Below are 22,915 nucleotides of genomic sequence, written 5' to 3'. Positions count from 1 at the left end.
TTTTTGAGTAAATTATGCTTTTAAAACTCTTGTCTTGTTAGACTTGTAGCACCGTTGCACATCGATTCAATTCCTAAATTAATAAATGTGTTAGGATATCTTGGAAACTTGGAAACCTGAAAAACCATCGTAGATATCATCGTTTGGAAATTGTCATAATGCGAGTATTTACACTAACACGTTAATGTCCCACAATGTCAGACTTACGTATTCTGATGGTCGTTTTCAAAATTGGAAAGCATGGCGCAGTTTTGCCTATTTGAGATCAGAAGTATCAATTGTAGATCTGCCTTCAGTTTATATCAATTTAAGACACTTTATCAAGATCCTTTAAGTTGACCAAACTGTGATAGAAATGCTACCTCCCCACACAAACAATCTTGGAGTTTACAATAATCAGAGTATTACTAAAAGACCACAGCAGACATGAAATTTTATAAGAAAGCATTTCTATCGCAAGGAGGTATACTACAAAGAGATCATAGACGGAACATTCACAGTTCGCAGAGATGTAATTTGTTTGTTGCTAGGTAACGTATCCATGATCTTCAAAATGACTGCCCCTGTTTTGATAGGTTTTAGCGGGCGAATTTACCTGCCGTCTTTACACAAAGGAGTGCCTCAAACGATTTCTGAAATATTAGAATCTAAGGGACAGGTCTACTTTTTGTGATTTTTGATAGATTCATTGAAATGGTTTTGAGTCACGAGTCGACTGGAGAGAGAAAGATGGAGAGAGTGCTTTAGTGGAGGCAGATTCGCTCTCCGGGCAATTTTCTCTCAGCGTTTAGTTGGCTTATTAAGGGTAATTTTCCCGAAAATAGCGCCGAAATGACGTACAGAGCGCTCAGTGGGCCTTCGGCTTCCGTCCAATTGTAGTGAGTCAACGTAACTTGTGCCATCCCTGTTTAAGCTAAATTACAAAAGGTTTTGTCAATGATACAGAGATGCATTTTCTAAAGACTATAGAACATATCCATCCCTAGCCATCGTCTAGTTGTCGGCAAACTGGCCAATCAGAGCTACTACAAACAACTCCAGTCAGTTTTGAAAAGTAAAGATGTGATGATAAGTGGACCCCGTTTTTCGATTTTTTAAAATTATCCTGTGATATGGTTGAATATAAATTACACACGTGTTTCTTTTTTATCTGAAATATACGTTCTGAAAAAAACTGTCATTATAAAGTGTTGGCCTTGGCTTTCATTCTTCGTAGTGTCAGAAAAAAAAAGAAATCTTGTTTTGTGTTTTTCATGAAATTGGGATATGACCATGTCAATGTTTACATAGCAGCCTTACACTGCCTTTATCTTTGTTCTAAAAAACAAAATGAGTTTTCAGATATTTCAGATAGTTTTCTACAATGTTTATCGTAATTAATCAAGACACATCTATGAAGAAATCTTCACTGATGTTCAGTATTAAAAGTAATCTTGAACTTCAAATAAATTTACCAAAGACACCGGACAGAATCATAAACGCTAAAATTGTCTCAAAGACTGAACCTTTCACTTCAACACTCCTCTTCTATTTCAAAAAAGTTTGAAATTTAAATACTTGACAAGTGTTTCGATGTAAAATTATTTCAGCTGAAGATATTATTCCGGATATAATTTTTATTTGCATGATCTTATTTATTATTAAAATCTAAAAGATAATAAATTTTAATTGTTTCCGTTATCAACCACAAAGATCAACCACTTCAAGTTATGCACGAGCGGTTTAGTCTTTGGTACAGAGTATTTCGACGAGGTCAATATTTTGTTTGTTGACTGCTGTCGTGTTTTGACGGCTACCATGCGTTCTGCGATTCTCCGGTGACCTCCTACGTGTTTAACACTTCAATGTTGTCGAGTTACGTCGAGGCCACAGAGCTTAGTAACCAAGTCAAACATTCTCCAAGCTTGTTCTTCATCAGCTGAAATGACGGAAGGGTCTTATTAAGACGCTGAGATTTTAATCGCAGCTTTTTTGAAAAATTTCAAATACAATGCGAAACACTTTCACATTTTTTACCTTCCTGCGAAATGTAAATTATCCGCACGAACAGTAGCTTTTAATTTGGTGACTTTTCTATTCTCCTTGGCGAAAACATGTGAAGAAAATAGTTGTTCAAATTTAATTTGTAAAGTTATACGGATGAATAATCTGTAAAATTATAACTCTGTCAGTAGTACAGTGGAAATATGAACCCTTAGAATATAACTCTACAGTATACAGTGATGTCGGTGATATATTCGAAGACATCACATTCGTGAAACAATTATGAACTTTTCAAAAACACGCAATCGTCACAAATTAAATTCCTGTATGGCAAATCTTATTTCAAACACCAATAAAAGTATGCACTGAAGCCTCTGGAATTTTGAAATAAAGCGATATTTCATGTAAAATAAATGATTGAGTGACGACACTATCGTGACAAAGATGATACCTGCTTGTAACGTGGTGCAGTGAATCGCAATAAACCGCTAAGCTTTACAAACTGTACCGTGGATTTCGAGAAGTGCGAAATTCAATATCAACTTAATATTTATTAACGATTAAAAATTTTGTGAAGATATAATATTTTCTGATACGATTTTTTTGATGGATCATGTAAGACTTAAGTCAACAGATCGATTCAAAGTCAATACTCAATTTAGAGAGTAACTAGCCCTGGGTCAAGGTTTTATGCATTCACCTGATTCACAGCGTTGAGCGTTTTCCAGAACTGATATTGATTTTCCAAGCTCTGGATCATATGGTGTTTTTTCGATCTTTCAACCATGTCAGATAGAGATAGCACTACGGTTATTTAAAACAGCAAATCACTGGCCTAGAGTCAGATTTTGGACCACAATTGTCTGGATACACTATGGACCCACAAAACACTCCATTTCCTACAGTTTTCCTGGACTATGTTATTAGTTTTAAAAATTCCTGAGGATAAAACAATTCTAGAGTATCCTGTAAACAGCAATATGTACTCTCTTTAAGGAGATGTTATAACATGAGGGGTTTACTCGGTGGATAATTGATCCAAACTTTAAGAAGAGCATTTTCAATATTCATGTTATCGAAAATGCTTCCCTCAGTTTACTTGCAACTTAAAATCCTTGTTTCTTTGTAACCAACGCGTAATGGTGATTGAAGGATTGCAAAACACACATCGTGTATCTATGTTATCATAGTTTGTTACGTTCCGGACAGTTTGAATGAGTTTCATATAGAGCAATATCATTACATTGAAATGCACTCGCTGGCGGCGAGTCCTCATTTCGTTCCGTTGTTTGTTTATGTCGTCAGTGAGAAAGGTTTTAGGTCTGAGAAACGTAAACAGAACGGAGGTGAGCTCAAATCAGTGTTGGGTCTTCTTTATACCATGTACAGCTATTATTGAAGTAAAAATATACGCTTCTTTTCAGCCACAATAAATTCCTCCTGATCGATATATTCATATCACGGTAGATGTGATCCTTAATAGTGTCGCCGAGTGAAGAGATATGGAGAGATGTTGAGACGAAGAGATATTCAGTCAAACAGACTGGACACCGACGAAACACTAATCACATGGTCACCATCAGTACATCTTCATAGGGTAAGTACATGGATAATTTGTAAATATTTGCAGAAATCTTTGTCGAAAATGAAAAAAAAAATCGATTCACTTTCTTGATGTAAGGTGTTGGCAAATTTGCCATTTACAGGAAATTGGTCTTGCAGAAGGGAAACTATTAAGGTAAAATTTGTCAATGTAGATCTCCTGATATATTCAAGCAGAGGTACTTTGACCGATTAAACGTAAAATGCAGTATTGTCAATTTTAGAGTTGCACATAAACACTAGGCGGATAAGACAAAGCTATTTATTGACCAGCAACCGTTTCATCTTTTATGGAAGTTTGGGACGTTCTTGCATAAAGTAAAGTGATTACATAAAAAACTAACGGTCGATTAATATCTCCACATCAAACTTATTCAAATTTATTGTTGTTACTTATTGAAAGATTGACCTTTGCGACAGCTTTCGTTCAATTGAAGCAATAAAGACTTCAAAGTTCTCCATACACCTGACTGTATTCATCGAATTTCCAATATCGGATAAGAATTAATATAGTTTGAGCGTGGCAGCACCGAGCGTTCTCTCTGAAGTATTGACTGCACAGAACTCAAATATCAGAGGCATTCGGGTGGAAGTCTCATGAGACCTATTAATTTTTCACTCGATATATCCCTAGCGCAAATTACCTCCTGTATATAATAAATTCAAGTGAATCAAATAAGCTGTCGTCTGTGTTATTGACTGTATCTGACCACCACTCTCCTTACTGTAAATCTCAGTCGTTGAAAAAGAAGAAAACGCCAAAACTGTGGTCCATAAAGAAACTAAACTCTTTTGCGCAACATTTTAATCTTACATTGTTAGTACTTCCAAACGTGACAGGAAAGTATTATGCAGACCGACATGTTATTGGAATTTATGAGATAATGGTGATTGTTGTCGTCTTTATGATGTAATATTAAAATGCCTTGTGTTTTTTTCTTCACCCTCTGTAGACATATTTCTTCGTTCCTTTCCAAAACACCATGACTCAATACGATGCTTGTTCAAATCAAGAAAAATTATTTTTGCTCATCGATCATTGTCAATATAACTTGCTAAGCCAACTGTCAATTGGAAAGTCATTATAACATTAAAGTGACAAAACTTAGAGATAAAATATTCGGTTCGAACACGTTTGCAGCTTTATAATTTCTATAACAACAACAACAACAAAGTGAAATTGAAATGGTTAGTATGCGTTACTATCAAATTACATATACACCGTTTACATGACAACTGTGCCTAAATACACTGAGCTGACGTTTTCTTGAATATTTCAATGGTCACCATGACACGTTTAATTTTAAATGATTAAAAAATATGAGTATGTTGATTTTTGGATAAATTAAAATCTGTACTTGATACACTTTGGTAAAAATCACTGCTCTGGAAACCCCATTTAATAGTCGAATCTGTTTGATTGGATAGACCTAACTTAACCCAGCATTGTAGAAATACTTAATGTAAATTAAAATTCGTTCATCCGCACTTCTATTAAATATGACCCCGTCCCAGGGTCAACTAGGAGACCATAATCAATTAAGATTGGTTTCAAATAGAGGACGAAATTATGTTTGATCAAAAGTTTGGCCAGTCGCTATTTTCTGCGTGTAGTTCTGCAATATTTCTCATTAGGTAGTACTTCAATTTCGTACTTTGACCGAAAGCAAAGAAGATATGAAAATAATCGACAGCTTCGTGCTTATCGCGCAGTCTTAGAAAGCGGATATTTTGATGTACGGCATGTTTCGTAAACTCGATAGCATTGAAACGTGGATATAGCCAATTACCAACTAAGCTCTACGGCTTCAGACGTCAAGACGAAAGAAGCTGGCTTGGTCATCTCTGCGTGCACTCCATCGGCTATGAGATCAACGAAATTTGTATAATATTGACGGAAAGATCAATTAATTTTCAAGCACTTGATATAGGATAGCAATGTTCGTGGTTTATTTTCTTTAACAGCCCGTCCTGAACGACCCACATGGTAAAAATGAACGTCTGCGTTTTAAACGCCCCCTTGCACAGAAATGCGGTTACTGCTTTGAAAATCGGTGATTTGGGAAACAAAGCAGAAGTACGTGACACTTCTTGACACCTACCTTATACTGGTCAGCAGACGATCAACATCTACCTCTATCAGAGCAACGGAATGGTGATAAACACAAACCATATACCGACATTTTCCAATGTAATATTTTAGCTAAGATTTGAGAAATCTCGTCGTCTGTTTCGAAGGAACTGTAGCCTCATCGCTGAAATAGGAGGAATATACGAGCATTTAAGTCTCTCTCGGCTTTTATTATACTTAGTTCAAAATTGTTGTATGTTTGGCCCTCTTTTATTACTGAGAAAATATGATGTAATGACTAAGAAGAGGCGCGGAGGCTCATTTACTGGCATCAGCGCCCTGATAAAGTCCGTTTATCAAGCATTAGTTGAAATTCCCAGATCTATCGAAAATTGCTCTTGGTCTTTATTATCGTCTGATACTATATGTGCGCGTGGTCGGACTCAGTCGCGCTGCTAGTTTGTCGCGTAGCAACGACCAATGGGAGGCAAAGGCGTTTCGGGCAATCACAATTTCAGACAGCGTTCATAAAGATTCGTTAACAGTGATCACAAGGATTACAGATTTTTGCAATGAATTTAAAAGGAAATTAAGAATAGTTTAAGGCCTCGTTGCCTTGGTCATTCAGACGAGCAAAAAGGGAAAAACAACTCAAACTATCCTGACCTGATATTAAACGTTTTATTTTTATTTTTTTTCAGGTGATTTACGTAGGGGAGAGCAACGGATTTCGGGATTTTCTGTTCGTGTTTTACTGATAGACAGAGTAATCAACTAGGAGAATGCATGGAGTAAGTCGCAATAGTCACAACCAACTTAATCTCACTTAAACAAGCCCGACAAGAAGTCACGTACCAGCCGCAGTCTTCGTAAATCCCAATTGTTTGTAAAGCTTTCGGTTTAAATCTTCGGTAAAGACAACCTGAGGCACTCTTCCAAATTTCCATAAACCCCGTCACTATAAAATGCTACCTTATTTTTTTTTCAAGAACGTGATGTGTGACAATGGAAACTTGTTAATGAATATGAACTCCGGGAAAATTAACAGTCATCAATGACAATAGCACGATGACATATTTAATTAGATATCAAACAAAACTTTCCACAAATCGATAAATTGGTTGCTGTAATCAACATTTGGAACTCTCTTAGTTACGGTTATCTTTGAAATCTCTCTGAAGGTTGAGAAATCATTTGAGATGACCGAGAAAAAAAGTAAATAGAGAGAATAATTTGAAATACAAATGGCTTTGGTTAAGCGATATTCAACCAAGCCTTTGTTCGTCAGTGAATCAATAAGCTTAGATATGAAAAATTCATCGTTTAATTTCTTAGTAAAAATATGAAAATGCGATCAATTTAAAAACATGATAATCGATTAAAATTTGATGATATTGGGTAATAATTGGAAGGACTTCATACGGAAGAATTTAATCTTGGAGTGATTTATTTATCTCTTTCTAATAAAATGTCAAACTATAAGCATCGTTGATGACAGTGTCAGACCGGAATAAAGACCCTTTATTTGAATGATTTTCATTTTATTGGTTTTCAGTTCATGCGTTATTTCGACAACCATATCCTCATAGACCAAACAAACAATGCCTGTACACCAAAATTTACATGTAAATGCTGCCTTCGCTTGGCTGTCTTGTGATTTTTAATAACCCTCGTCTCGTCTCATACAACGTGTGTCAGAACCAAAAGACGTCAATGTAAATAAATACACGTAACATCTCTCTAAACTTGCTTATTTTTGCAGTTAAACTTTGCTAAGCGTGTACAAAATGTTGACTCACACTGGTGCACATGTAAATTTGGCTATTTCGACCAAAATCGTATGTTTTAGTTTTATGGCAAAATTTTTGACAAAACGCCACCATGGGAATCGTATGTCTGTCGCTTGCAAAGCCGCCAAAGTACTACCTCTATATACATCCATAGCACACACGTGTCCATCTCCGAGATATTGGGAAAACCGCTTTTCACCTCACCACTCTCCTTTTTCCCCTTGAATGCGCTCGCCGGGACGCTGCAACTTTTTTTTTCAAGCGAGACTACTCCTGGTCGCTGCCGGTCAGCTTAGCGGACGCCGAGAGCGACTATCGACTAGACGCATTTAGCATTCATGGGAAAGCCGTTCCTTTCAGTTCTAAAGCATATGCCTTGCTATCGGAGTGATTTCATCGTCTCGTATTATTAGTCAGCCATTGTGGACGAGTGGTCGCTACTCCTAGGACGTGTGTTTTGGCGCGTGTCATATTCTGTTACGGCAGTCGCCTGAAAGCATTTTTCTTCCAACAACCCCATGAATATTTTAAGGCCCTGCTCAAATCTATAGTACATTGTGTTTAGTGATATATATGGAAGCCACTCAAAATTCTTTGTTTGGAGTGAGATCGGAGTTCCTACAAATTTTCGCGTTTTAATGAACTGTGTGACCATGTCTCCAACAATCGACCGGTGTAGGGACGATGGTGTTTATTCACAAACAGACGTACGAATCGATGAATCTTACATTCTTCTTAAGAAGCCTCTGAAGTTTCAAACAAATTCACTTTGTTCCGACAATTTCGTTTTCGAATTTATAATAATAGGTGGGGTTAGTAAGACTATGGAATGAAGCCAAAGTAGTGTTTTGGTGTCGTTGTCCTAAGCCACCGTGTGCACACAGGCAATTGGTAGACTACATGCCATTGCGTGTCTAATTGGCCAAAATGAACTACATCAAGAAGAGAAGCAGGCTTCCAAACTCACGGAAGATACAGACGAAAAATCATCGGACATTTACTGCCAGCATAAACAAGAAAATTGGCGCGTAAAATGGCGCAACAAACGTGACTGATACTAAAGATGGAGCTAATACCGCCACTCTCCAGTTTATTCAGTGACGATGAACAACAAAGGTTACTCTCAATTGATCGATTTCATTTCATGGTAGATATTTTATTTCGGTCAAATGTCTTCAAATTTACGACGAAATTGCGACCTGATTCCGCAGGCATCAAACGGTGTGGCAAGTTGAAGCAACTGTATTTACCGGTAATGTAAACACTAAACTTGAAAACTTTTAGCATCTTTGACTTGTAGGCGTTGCGTGCATTTCACGCTACTCTGAGAAACAAGACACACTTTATATCTCGCCGACTTAACGTGTCACCAAGTTATATTGAAGTTTGAGTTGGGCCGCTATTGTATTTACGGCTCGCTGCCTCTTACAATTTACCTGTCGTTCAGAGGCAAAGTGTCTGGAGTACAAAAGACTACACACAAACAGTCGCATATTAAAAAAAGAAATGACAGAAACGCTTTTATCAGGCCAGTAAAATACACGGAAAATTGAGTGGAAGAAATGCTTTCTTTGAGGCCTAGTAGCATATCTAGATGGCAACACAAGCCTCTGTTTAATTAGCTTGGCTTCTTTCCCCCATATTAAAGGGTAATCGGAAATAATTTGAGCGCCAATTACCACGAGCGCACCGGTAAAAGTTGCAATGTAATCACGACCGCTGTAACGCAGATAAAAGCCCAAAAACGTCATAATTATTTTCCATGGGCTTAATATCCTCTTTCTGCGACGGTTTCGGATAATTTGCACGATTAGGCGCTTTTTTGAAATGTATTTGTCAGGGGGAAATGAAAGCACGGAAAATTGTTGCGTCGTATAAGAACTCTTGGGCTGAACGCATCATACAAAGGTTCTTCGAATTATTGAAATGTACTGTTTTTTGCTCAGGCTAAACGCCCTGAATACAAGTGTGTTCAAATATACAGACGTCAGTACTGTTTGCACGTGCGCCCGGTCTACACTCTTTTCGCTACGAACCGTTATGAATATTTAAAGCCCTTTTTGCTGTTTTAAAGTACTAACGACATCATGGGGATTTTTACTCAGGCTCCATGCCGCGATCCGCTGATTTAACAAACTAAGTCGAATCAAAGCGAAAAACTCAACCTTAAGTGCATTAAGTAATTTAGACGTATATCAGATTGTATGGTTTCGACCCTGTCTTACTGAGGAAAAGAATAGTAAAATACGCGGACATTTGTAGCTTTACCAATAGACCATGCCACTCACTCTCTATTACACTGTAAATTTGTTGTAGTATTTTGTAACACCTTAGACATACCCATCCAATTATGATTCTCTCTTTATGAGTGTAGAATTACCAAAATCAATGTTATGGACGATGTCTCTATTTGGCAATGGCACATACGTAGCATAGCCGTTGCCGCTGCGAGTGGCGGTCATGGATGGAGCAGCGTTGGGCTTATCTTGAAAAGTCAACATCTATTTGATGATTTACAGTCAGTCGTATGGCCCCAATCATTCTCTGTTGATAATCTGTGGTATACGCTAATCACCAAAATCCTCGATTTTCATCGATTCTTCTTTATTTTGATTTTGATCGATTCTGATAAAACGGAAGATCATGTTTTAGAGAAGTTTTAACTAAACAAGATATGATTTTAGGCTTTAGAAGACTCCAAAACGACACTGAGTCACAGAGGGCTGCCCTTTATGCATACTTCTTAAATACAACAATAAAAATCGAAACCGCTTTGAAGAAGAACCGCCCAAAGCATTAGGCTGTAGTGGGAGAGAATCGCAACGAGTAAATTGGTCTTTTTAACAATGCATTTTATATATAATACGGGAGAATTAGGCCCCTGTATAGACTGATGAAATAATTTATTCATATCGGGCTATAGAGACATTGTTGTAGCCAAGCTGTAATTTGTTAACTGCAAATGTACGACTAATATGATACTAACTTCTCTAAAAGATCGAGATCGACACCAAATAAGAAAAATTCGCATGCAGAAAGGAAAGTACGCGATCAAGAAATGCGTTTATCTTTAAAAACCGCTGATCAGCTGATGGCATAAAAATACGATTCTACGAAAGAAACTTCGCTCCAATTTAAGCAGAATCATTCATTTTAACCTAAACGCAGTATATAAGGATTATAATCTTACTCCCCGAGATTTGCAATCAAAGCTAGACAAAATTGTGGATCACATGGTGGGTATTCTATCAGAGTAAATGCGGGTGTCAATTTTGAATGTTAACAGTGCTTTTCACACCCATTAGAATTATCACTAAGACTGATTATGTCGAAAAGAAATAACCCAAGCCAGATGTAACACTTCTTCTAGGAAATTCGGTCTGCTTTCAATTATTTGTTGGTTTTATTCCTTCCTTTAAAAATCGGTATTGTACTACAAAGTGCAATTAAGAATCATAATTCGTAACTGTGGAGCATGTGTGTCTCTAAGGACCAAGTCTCGCTAATTTGTAATGCCAGGCGGGTGACGCCTCTCTATACCCCGTTCACACTTTTCCACCATTTTTATGCAAATATTATCTCGTTCGGTCTCTGTCACACGTTCAAGGTTGAAATTTCTAATTGATGTCCGTTTTTACGCGTTCGGCCGACACCATGTTCATTTCTCGCTATTTAAAGAACTCATAAATTTAAACTGAACCAAATTTGGTTCTTTACATCAAACGAGGCGATACTTTCTACATGTATTCAGTGTTTGTTTTGACAGCAAAGGTGAACAGATCATTTGTCGCTTCTTCGATATGTCGGACAGCGCCATCTATGGTGCACTGAGAACACCACCTCGGACCGCAGTAATATTTCAGGCATGCCATGGACAACACGTCCTGACAAAATTATTCGGTTTCTTGGGGAAATACATTGTTACTGGATCGATCTCCATTTCATATGTCACATAGGAAAGGCTTGCAAAACCAACCTAACGATTTGAGATAATTTATCCCAATATAACTACACACGCATTGAGACCGGCTGCAGTCGCAGCATGGAATCAACGAAGCCTGGCCGTGTCGTAATGAACAAAAACAAATGTATATTGCTATGAAAGAACACCTGTAGTGTCCAATGATGCTCCCTTCACCTGACTCTTACCCTTCATTTGTCGATGTCAGCGATTCTGTTCGTCTCCAATCGCTGTCCATCTCTCGCCTAACACAATCATCGCAACGGAATCTGCTTATTCGCCTTTCGTCTTCTTTTTAATATGATGGTATTTTTAAGAAAGTATATCGTGACTATGCCGTAAGTGGATACACTTCGGAAAGCATAAACGAATAATTATTTCGTGCTTATTTCAGGAAAATGAGTTTTTAAAATGACGACATCCAACCCGTCCATGACGGACGAAGTGAAGTGAGGTGAAGTATGTTTTAAAAATGAAATGTTCAATTGTACAGGTATTCTGAGACAGTGGAAAGTTATCAACTGTTCATCGCCATGACGGAAAATACAAACATTAACGCGTATATTGATGGTCGGAGACAGAAAAACTAAGGCACAGCACAGAATAAATTCGTGAGATAACATAGAGTATGAACTACATCGTGGATTGCGAACAATTACAGTTCAAGTATGAAAACGACGTGGTACAATACTGGTAAATTTAAAATCGAGAATTTAGTAAAGGTTTATAGTTCTGACGTTGTACGGCTGTGTATGCACTCTCTCAATATCGAACTACTTCAATAACATACGTTACGGATTGCTAATCATGACTCTTCCAGCGCTTCTTTATGTGAAAATGATTCATGTCTCGTCGACACTTTGATCGATAAACACGCACACACACACACACCCACACACACACACTCTCTCTCTCTCTCTCTCTCTCTCTCTCTCTCTCTCTCTCTCTCTCTCTCTCTCTCTCTCTCTCTCTCTCTCTCTCTCTCTCTCTCTCTCTCTCTCTCTCTCTGTTCCCAATATAATTAGTATCAACGGTAAACAAAGTCATTGCACATTGTCAATATAAATATACGCTTATGAAGTTATGTAAATCAAAGGGCGAATTATAGATTCCAATGAGATAATCTCCAAAGGCTAGCTCTATCCTCGAATACATCCCATTGTCCGATATTCGTGAATAACAGAAAAAGTTAGGGAACCAATTTTAAACCTTGCTGAGACTGAACACGAGGGGTTCTGAAAGAACTTCTTACGTTTTACCTCATAATTAATTCTATTATTGTTATACAATCTCGTAACAGCGGGAGTTGATGTCGCTTGGTAGGTACATCCTGCCAACACCACTGAGAGCTCAGAAAGCGACAACGAGCTCACCAACTGATTCTATATAATAATCAATATTGAAAAGGACAATATTTGAAAAATTGGACACTGTAGACGACTGGAGGATTTTCTGCAATTAGCAACAAGTATACAAAATAATCAAAAACTGGCAGTTATCAGTTGACGGCTGGCCTTTTAAGTCTTTTTACTTCCCTCTAGAAAAGACACCGCAGCTTTAAATGTATAAAACGTAGAAAAGCAACTCAGCAGAAAGCGAATTATACCGGCGTGTATTTTTCATTTTGCCGTGATATCTTAAGTAACATGTCCATAAAACGATTGAAAGTTTCTTTTTAAACGATTTGACGATATCACAATGATCAAACGGAGCCGTAACACTTTAAATATCTGAAAATATTACTGAGTATTCTTTGAATGAAACATTTACGGACCAACTCTACCATGACGACAGAAGACACCTCACATTGCGATTGTCATCATTAATTAAAATACACAGCAAGTCTTGTGAAAAGGGTCAATAGCCATAATTTCAAACCCTTTCCGGTGGACTTAAAACGTTTTCAAAATTGTACGGGTCAAACGTTCCATTTATATTGCATGCAGTTTGTTCGGATGGACTGATCAATTCAAATGCGTCGTTTTGAATTCAGCGAAGAATAACCAAAAGCGTTTCAAAAAAAATTCCGCTGCAAGTTTTAAAATATAGTTTTATGTCACTAGACGATAAATTGAAGAGATCAACAATTCTAAGTAAAAGACGTGTGTAACTGCAAGACAGCGTAACAAGCAGCAAACATTGCTTTGCACGGTGCATCAACCATTCCCTAGCTTTACAAATAGTAAGACTCAAACCCTAAATATGTAAAATCACTGCGAATGGATATCATAAATCAAGTATCAGTAAAACTGGCCTGACATAAAAGAAAATCTTTGCCGGCTTTTCAGAAACGATTGTCGTATATCACTAGCGGCCTTTGTGATTGATAGTCCTCTTTGGGCAACTTAGTACGGACACCTGCATAAAAGTGAAAAGAACATAGAGCGCGTTACCTGTAAATCAAGCACTTTTCTGTCTCAAACTACGCGTCAATTTCAGGGTCACGATGGCATTTGACGACTCTGCTACACAGGTTCTAGTTCCAGTAAAATAACGTGAACACGATGGCAGCAACGTGGAAACTGATGCCAGGCAGGTGTTGAAACCCAGACAAATGGGCAAATTACCAGTAGTTTCATTTTATTGCCGTCTACTTTTGACAAATGACTCTGGAAGTGTTGATTTAACCACAGAAAATTGGTTAATATGTCAGCACAAGGGGAACAAATTTTACAGAAAAGGATAGAATTAGGGTTAATATGGTAATTATTGAGTAATTTGGCGAATTGCCGTAATATAACTAACTAGTACAACCACGGGTCGTACGCACACATTGGCTCATTTTGTTATTTTGTTATTTTAACGGCTGATGTATATTATTTACTCGCTAAACACTGTCGCGTGGTGAAGCTCGTTTGCAGCAGTAGCGATGTGTATCTCCCCGCGGACACTTATTGACATTTTTCCCGTTGAGTCTACAAGATAAGTACCGTTGGTCGCTTGGATTAACAGACGGGGTCAGTGGCACGTTGACGCGAATTACACTCACGGGGTTTTATACCAGGTATTTAGTACTGTAATTACGTCGACCAGTATGTACACTCTTATCGATTCAAAGTAAACAAGCTTCAATGTGTCTTATTTAGACGTAACCTCTGTGCGCAAGGTAGCTTCTAACACAAACGAGCTCATTTCTGTACCAAATGGAACAACCACTGTAATTTTTACTACCCCTGGACAATGTCAATTGTATCTCGTAGTTCTAATTTTATCTGCAATGGCGCATGTATGTAGGAATTAAACCACGGCGCCAGTGGTCCGCCCGCTACCCAGCTTCCCATACTACTACCGCCGTTCCTTTTATTACGCCGAAAAACATACAAACTTTTGTGAGGACTTTCCTTTCATCTGGCTGCATGTGATTGTTGTGCGTAAAAGGTTTGTTGTGTTTCGTGGTCAGCTTCCCTGAAAGACGGCTGAAAGAAAGTGCTACTTAGCAGCAATTAAGTGAATAGATGACGATGTTGGAATAATACGGATTGTATGTAGCCGGTGACTGTACAACCAAACTCCCTGTCCGACCTCTCCTACACTCTGTCACAGGGGTCACTTTTTAAACTTATCCTTCACCAGAAGCGTGAACAGTCAGCTTGAATCACAGTGCGAACTTTTATTTCTGTAGTTTGGTGAAAACTTTGGTCTTGCTTGACGCTGCCCATTGGGAAGTCTCCTCGAGGATTGAACGGTCGTGGGGATGGATAGGCCGTGAGTGACAGCTCGCCGTTTGTAATTCTGTTGTCAGTGTTTGGGCTATCTGTCTGGAGCCGTACGACGAGACAATTTCACAATACGGAACAATAGACTGAGACGTAGGGACTATACGGTAGCTGGCAATTACAATTCCTCCGACCTGAGCTAATTAAATATTCGGTGGGGCACAATTAAAGGCTATTATTCCAACAACCAATCGAATGAGTTGTAAAGTCAGTGGGCGTGTTCTCTAAACATACATATTAATTTTACCGCGTGGGGCCAATACTTATTGACTTAAGGATAGATAGTTCGCTGGTCGTTGCACAAATCGTTCCTTCAGTCGGTCAGCATTTGATAGCTACACAGCGACTAGGAGGAAGGAAAACCCCTTCGTAATTGTCCGCTGATGTCTTTAATGACAAGCCTCGCTGACAGTTTGGACGTAGAAGTATCAAAGTCTGCGTTCATGGAAATCCAACAAATGCAACAACAGGGCTCGGTGTACGGAGCACCAACACACCATCATTACCCGGGCCCGATGCGCTGTCCGCCCACAGGACCATCGCAACACGACTCGCCGTTCGGTGCGGCACAGCATTCCCGACCGCTCGGGTACCCGTTCCACATGAACCCAATGGCAAACCACGGCCATCATTATCTAAATCCTTATCAAACAGCAACCACGTGTACCAGTCCAACTATGACCAGAGAAGGTATAGTTTAACCCACTGCTTTCTATATCGAAAATGTTTTTATCAATTTCAGAAGCTCTTTATAACTTAAAGGAGGCATGCTTTCTATAGACGCATAACAAATCGTTTCAAAAGGACGGGGAAATGCATGTTAGTGAGTCCGTATTCAAAGCGATGGGTTTGTCATTGCAAACACAGGTGATAAAAACTGTCTCAGTTGCATTCGTTGAAGTAAAATCGACGATTTGTACAGGAACTATTTATGAAGAGCATGTAAAGCGTAGCTTGAAAACATAATCATATTTACAGGGAATGAGTTACATACCTAACGCAGTTGTTTTGCCATTTGTCTTCATTGCAGCCGAAAAAACTGTATCAGAGAATGAACTCCGGGTGAATGGTAAAGGTAAGAAGATGAGAAAGCCTCGCACTATATACAGTAGTTTGCAACTTCAACAGTTGAATCGTCGTTTTCAGCGAACACAGTACTTAGCACTACCAGAAAGAGCAGAGTTGGCAGCTTCACTCGGTCTTACACAAACTCAGGTGAGTTCATAAAACTTTCCTCCGTCAAAGTTCCTTCATGAGTCCGTGTATGAGCACTGAAACACAGCAGCAACTCTTTCACGTTCGGCGACTCATGAACTGCCTACCGGTCACAATGCAGTGCTTCAGCTCCTGTTCTCTATTAGCTGCAATTTCAAAAAAATTGTGTTCAATTATTTCAAAATAGCACACACAGTTTATCCTCATAACAATCAGACCCACATTACGACTTCTCACAACTGAATGCCACCGTCTATTAACATTTTTATGGTGGAGTTTAACATTTTTGTATTTATCACCGCCATTTGCGTAAACCTCAAATTATTTTTAATCGCATATCAGTGTTTTATTTTTGTATGATTGATCTATGGGCTCAGGGGTTAGGAAATAGGATCATTTGCCATCATAGTTATCCCGTAAATAGACAAAATTATCTTACTTGACAAAATGATCAGTTATGGTAATCACTGGTGGCTTTTTTATACCTAGTCCCACTTTTCAATTGTGGTGTGTGATAACGCGAGTTGACGGCGTTTCGTCAAATGTTTCTGACATATTTTCAGTAATCCTCTTTTAGAGATTACGAGAAGCTGATAGCCGATTTGTCTCTACCGCCATCAGAAAGCTATCATTAACGATCAGTTCTAAACTCTCCACAAGAAAAACATCATCTCACACCGCTTGCCTTTGTCATTATTGAAGTCGTCCACTCTAGAACTCCTTTTAAAAACCGTTACCAATCCTCGAATTGATCATCGTCTCAGCTGCTTTCATCAAAATATGAGCACGTTCTCTTGGATTTTTGAACAAAATTTTTCCTATAGCGGACACCCATTGGTTTATGTTCTTCTCAATTGATAATTTAATTTTAGCGTCGTCGTATGTTTACTGCCGTCTCAAGTTCACAATCGCTTAGCGCATGGACTACATAGACGGTAAAATCGGTAAAAGAAACGAATGAATGGAATACCTTGAAAAGGGTACCATAAGATATAGTTAAAGGGTTTCAAGACAGTTTTGTCGACATTGCTGCCGATTCAATCATCACTCATTATCACCAATCACAGGCTTGAATGCGTCATCTGTCACTACTATGAAACGATATACCAAGTGAATCCTAACAGCTCTCTGTAATTTAAACAGCGATAAACTTGCATAATTCTGACATCATTTCAGGACAGAACGCATCTTATAATCAATATTCATGTAACTCTTACAGGAAGGAATTTCTCAAATCAACGTGGCAATATAGCGGAAATATTTTTTTTTTATAACAAAAAGTAAGAATTAATCCTTTGTGTTGTTGAATACTTGCTATATGACTGTGGTATAGTGCTTGGGTTTGTCAAGCGTGAGGGTCGTATAATAGCTATTGTGAAATCCAGTACAAGTAAACTCCATGTCAACCACTGACTTCGATTGTTGTGATAATGTCTCACTTCTATCAGTCATATAGTCAAATTAAGACGTCGATATTTGATTTTGTTCGTTAAAATCAAGGCCTAATTCATTTTTTATCAAAATGGCGACATAAACTGAGAGAACAAAAAAGATTAACAGGCGTGTAGAGTACGATAACGGTCTTGTTCCATGGCGTGTCAGATTACTCTACGCTCTATGCTACACCTAAATAGGGTTTTTCATGAACAATGCTTTTGCAATTATCAGTGTATATTTGTTAGTACGTCCCCCCAATTTAATGTAGCTTTGGGGGAAAGTGAGCGTCTGTATAAAATCCTGGAAAACGATACAATTTCACGGACGTAGTATGACAGGAAATCATCGACTTTATACTGCCATGATCGAATTCCTACCCCAAATCAACAGTTCGTTTTTCTCAGGCATAAGCTTTGTCTCGCGAGGCTCCAATACCGAGCGAATTAACAAAAGGGGTCGATTAAAATTAATTTTGAAAAGAATGTGTGAGGGACTCACATGTTTCATTATTTCTCGGCAATTGAAAAAGAGTTGAGCTCAGCGCTAGCAGCGGGGAATAACGCAATGAATACGAAATCACCATTCAACGTTCAACAATACTCCTGATAACTATGGCCAACGGTTTTGCATTGATAAATTTAAAATTTATCACAATTTTTCCTCAAATATCTAACCAGTTAAACTGAAGTGTGCAGTGAAGTTATTCAAGCTCAACAATATTCACATGTAAATCCCACAGTTATGTCCGGATCATTTTCCGGATTTTTAAGCGATTACCTGGTCTCAACCAGGGGTGATTCGCTGTAATGGCAACATATGCATAAATAAATTGATAAATAATTTACATATAGAGTGAAGTTTTTTCTGCTAGATAATACCAGGCAATTGAAATCACATTGTACAGAGCATCACACCATCGTAGCATGTCAGATCTAGTCACGTTTAATACTCATTGGCTGAAGCGTTCTGCATCATAAAGCATGATCATTTCCCACCGAACTACCCATATCTCAACCAGTCGCTCTGGGATTTCCCTACTTAACTTTTCGACTGTCAAAATATGGCCGAAACCAAATTTATACTGAACCAAGTGAACATTTATTTATTCCAGTTAACAATAACAGTATTTTTGGCTAAGATTACGTGTGGATACAAGTACATCATTTTTAAAGCATAGTGAAATGCTTTTTGTGTCAATTTTATTCTGTATTATCTCCCTTTCCATTTAGGTTTGTTGTGATGCTGTGTTTTACAAATCACTGATCACCCGCGGCTCAATTTTTTTAATTTTCATGTTAGCCAATCGTTCTACGACTTTGGGAAACCTTGTTCTGCATACCGCAAAATTCAAATATTTGAAACAAAATTATCTGTTGGTAAAAGATGTTTGACAAAACGTTACACAGGTCGTTTGGAATACCATAAAAATGTCACTCATTAATGTTTTTATCATTAAAAATCGTTTTAAACTGTTAGCATCAATTATCATTACGTTTAAGGTTTGTCCAACAAACAGAAAACATTGCATAGAATAAAATAATTGATTTTATTTCTTCAAATGTTATTCCAATAAATATGTCTGGATATCGTATTTGTACCTGTTTTTAATTTTGCAATTTTCCAATTTAGTGGTCGTTGAATATGGTTAAAAAAATCTGCAATACGCTACGTGGAAAGTTTCCTACGCGTCATTTATTTCAACCAGTTTTCTTAAGGGACACTGCTTTGCTATATTAATGCCAACATCTGTCTAAGCACTCTCTTCTTTTGGAAGACTACTGTACGTGAGTAAACAGTGAAATATTGAAATGAATAAAAAAAAGGAAAAGTAAAAACCTTACACTTCATCGTTCTAGCATTTTTGTCAGTGCGATATTATATTTCGTGACATGGCTGCATTAGTGGGCAAACGACCTATCTAAGTAGAAAATGTAATTGTTATGTGTCTCTTTGACTTTTTAGTTACATACTAATAAAATTGAAACCATTTTCTATTGAATTGACTTTACTGTCTTTGTTATTGAATTAAAAGCTCCCAATTCCCAATATTTACTATTCCAACACAATTTGATAATTTACCGTTCGTTGAAAACATGTTTGGACACATGTGCTCAATCTTCTCACAGTTGTGTCTACACACACCATTGAACAAATCCTTCCGTGCTAAACGACTCTTCTAAATTCTCACAATTATTCCATGTTTCAGTAGTAGAACAAAGTCATTGTAACATGTCGCCTGCTTCCCTGTATCGCTCGTACGAAGCTGTTCTGACTTGCGTTATTCTGCACTTGTATCAGAGATAAACGATTCCGTCTAAAATGTACATATCAATCGAGGCCTATACAATACCCTTGTTTCGTATTAAATCCAATGTTTTCATTCCCTCGGGTCTATTTCCCTCTTGTACAATCTATTCGTCAATAAAGCTCTTTTGCCCGTATCCGATTTACAATGAAATTCTTAGGATATCGACATGCTATTCTGTCTTCGCGAAATAGAAGTGTGAAATATACAAATGAACTTCACCTTACTCGTTCAATTACACGGATTCACGGACGGTCCTGTTTCACAGTTTGGTGGATATGTCTACGCAATTCGTACAGTCGCTTTGACTTGTAATCTTTTGCATCAGTTTGTGTCCGATATTGGCATGGATAATTGACAATACCATGTCGACTTTCACACTCAATGTCGTTCTTTCATTTCTTTCAGGTAAAAATTTGGTTTCAGAACCGCAGATCAAAGTACAAGAAAGTCTTAAAACAACAGCAGCAGCACCCACATCAACCCCCAACGCAACAACCGCAGCCACAGACTACTCCTAACACACCTAACGTAACAGCCAACAGTCAGTCGTCGCAACCACCAACGCCGAACAATCCTAACCAAGCTCAGATGCCTATGAACAACTCATCGTCACCTCCTGTTTGGGACATTAGTACCAGTAAAAATAATAGCAATTATCTGCCTCAGTATTCCTGGTATCACCAAGACAATTCTACTATACAACAGCCACAATTGTTGACATAAAGCTAGAGATCTGCGTATCATCGCAATGTTTCTATTTATTGCTGTTTTGTGAAGGGATATTCCGTCGGGCGGTTCGTCAGTCCCAAACTTGCTACTGTATTTTTACATTCACATTCTCTCTACATTTGTTTAAGTTCCAAAACACTGAAACTCAGTCCTTGGTTTCTTTAGGCTGAATCGACCGACAAAGCTAACTATCACATATTATTCGCCCGGGCCCGTTGGTGTTTACAGAATACTGAGCGTTTGTGAGAGCCTCTCGTGAATTGACTCGCGGACAATCGGCTCGAAAAACTTCAGCATGCGACGGAAGCGTACGATTGTGGCAGAAACGACGAGAGGAGGTCTTCAAGGGAAACGACGCGTGGTACTGCTGTGAATCGGCGAGAACAGCAGGAGGGGCATCGACGATTTTCTGAGGCAAAGAGTCGCAGCGAAGACAAGCGAGGCAAGCGAGTGTAGTTGTACGCCGCTGTGATGCACCGCAGAGTTAGGGCAGTAAGCTATGTACCTAAGTAGCTTCACTAAGTTGCCACAACCGAGACAGGACGATCATTACGTACAGAGACTATATGGCATTATGTTCCATAATATGTAATTAATAATGTCACACCGGCGTTGAAAACAATCATATCTGAACAGCAGTCAACTTTACCTTTCAAATGGTGGATTTTCGCCGTGCTTTCCATATGGTACAAGTGGTTACTGGAAAGTCCATCCAACTGTAATGGTCAGTGCACTATTTTATTATGGTGCCAATATAAACGCATTCTTTAAAAGATCCGGTTTTTTATCGTAAACTTTGTAAACTTTTCTACAAGCCCACCAAATCGAATATATCGGCGCTTAAGGTTGTGAAGTACTACATGACACAAATACAGATGGAGTGTGATAATTGTTTTATTCATTATTATTTATAGTACAACGTTTCTGTGTTACCTACTGTCGTCTTGAATCAAAACCGTCAGTGTATTGTCTTGTTATTCAATTTGTAGAAATTTGTATTTGTGTTAATTATACCATGACGACGAAAATATCGCTGACGACATGGGTTACCAAATTTTAAATGTCGAGAATGGTTAACGACTATCAAATTCTAATCACATCTATATGTGCATTATTTTATTTATTATCAGCTCTCTCTGTAAAGTTCTCCTTCTAAATATACATTTAACTTTGTATTGTTTATTGAAATTGCGTGATTTGTTTATTGTGTTTTAAATATCATTTGCAATACTGGTTATGTTGTTTTGGAGTACAGCCCATTTTATGGCAATCAAAATGTGTTAGAAAAAAATTGGTTTTTTTTCCAGTCAGAGACCATGAACAGTGCGTTGCACTATCCTGAAGTTGTGAAAGGCAACGTCTGTTATATCTGAGAAATTTATCAAATTTCTGCAAAGTTTGGTTCTATATCAAGCATTATCGAATTTCAACTTGGTTAACCCTCATCAGCTTATTATTTCTTACAACGTACTCTTCCGATTTCAATGGCTACTTCAACCCTATGTCACAACTCTATTCAATAAAAACATACAGTTCTACAAAAACATATCTGCTATTTTCAATCACTTTCCACGTAATATAGAGACAGCAGACCGCAGACCCTGTTTGTTTTAAGTGATTACACTTTATAGTGATAAACGGAGGGGTCTATAGTGTCTTTTAGCGTTGGCAGTTAGTAGTTTCATAGTGATAATTCTCAACCCATTTTATTTCCCTTCGTTCATTATTTGGTTGCCACGACTTGTGCTATATTTAGCAATAATGTTTACCAGTATAATCTCGGGTCACTTCACCCTCTTCTATGTCTCGTTGGTCTAGTTGTATTTTCCCTCAGGGCGGACCTGCCAAAGCCCGTAAGACAGTCTTTCTGACCGGTCTTGTCCACAATGGGCCAATGACTGTTTTACACCAAACACAATTTTTAATCATTCTGGCTGAAAATAGGTAAATTGTGAAATATCAAGAGTTTTAAAAAGAATGATGCTTTTTCTGTGTGACCTAAACAGCTGTCATATGTCGGGAAATCTCAACCTTTCAAACCTTAAAGCATCGCAAATCGATTTGAGTTGATTGCCATCTTTCAGTCGGTCGTAGCCAAGCACC

At 38.1% G+C, this 22,915-nt stretch overlaps 1 protein-coding gene and 1 long non-coding RNA gene across 3 annotated transcripts in view; one reads left to right on the top strand and one right to left on the bottom strand.

The window, feature by feature from the left end:
- Positions 1 to 13,962, bottom strand: part of LOC139117545 (uncharacterized) — a 61,643-nt gene extending 47,681 nt beyond the window's left edge. Inside the window, exons 1-2 of one of the 2 annotated variants that reach the window (XR_011548548.1) lie at positions 13,801 to 13,962; positions 5,688 to 5,840 (exon numbers count right to left, since the gene is read on the bottom strand). This is a non-coding gene — a long non-coding RNA (uncharacterized lncRNA). The remainder of the gene's footprint in view (positions 1 to 5,687; positions 5,841 to 13,800) is intronic. The other variant, XR_011548549.1, reaches the window with a different exon arrangement.
- A 263-nt stretch (positions 13,963 to 14,225) lies between these two features.
- Positions 14,226 to 22,356, top strand: LOC139117544 (homeobox protein DLX-6-like). Its single transcript, XM_070680758.1, has 3 exons — positions 14,226 to 15,813; positions 16,154 to 16,338; positions 20,489 to 22,356. Exons 1-3 carry the CDS (start codon positions 15,507 to 15,509, stop codon positions 20,804 to 20,806), a joined length of 810 nt encoding a protein of 269 aa, XP_070536859.1. The 5' UTR covers positions 14,226 to 15,506; the 3' UTR covers positions 20,807 to 22,356.
- The last annotated feature ends 559 nt before the right edge of the window (positions 22,357 to 22,915 follow it).

This window comes from Ptychodera flava, chromosome 18 (assembly GCF_041260155.1).
Source record: "Ptychodera flava strain L36383 chromosome 18, AS_Pfla_20210202, whole genome shotgun sequence".
Taxonomy (NCBI): Eukaryota; Metazoa; Hemichordata; class Enteropneusta; family Ptychoderidae; genus Ptychodera; species Ptychodera flava.
Note: the sequence above shows the minus strand (reverse complement) of the source record. Positions and strands in the feature narration are given on the sequence as shown.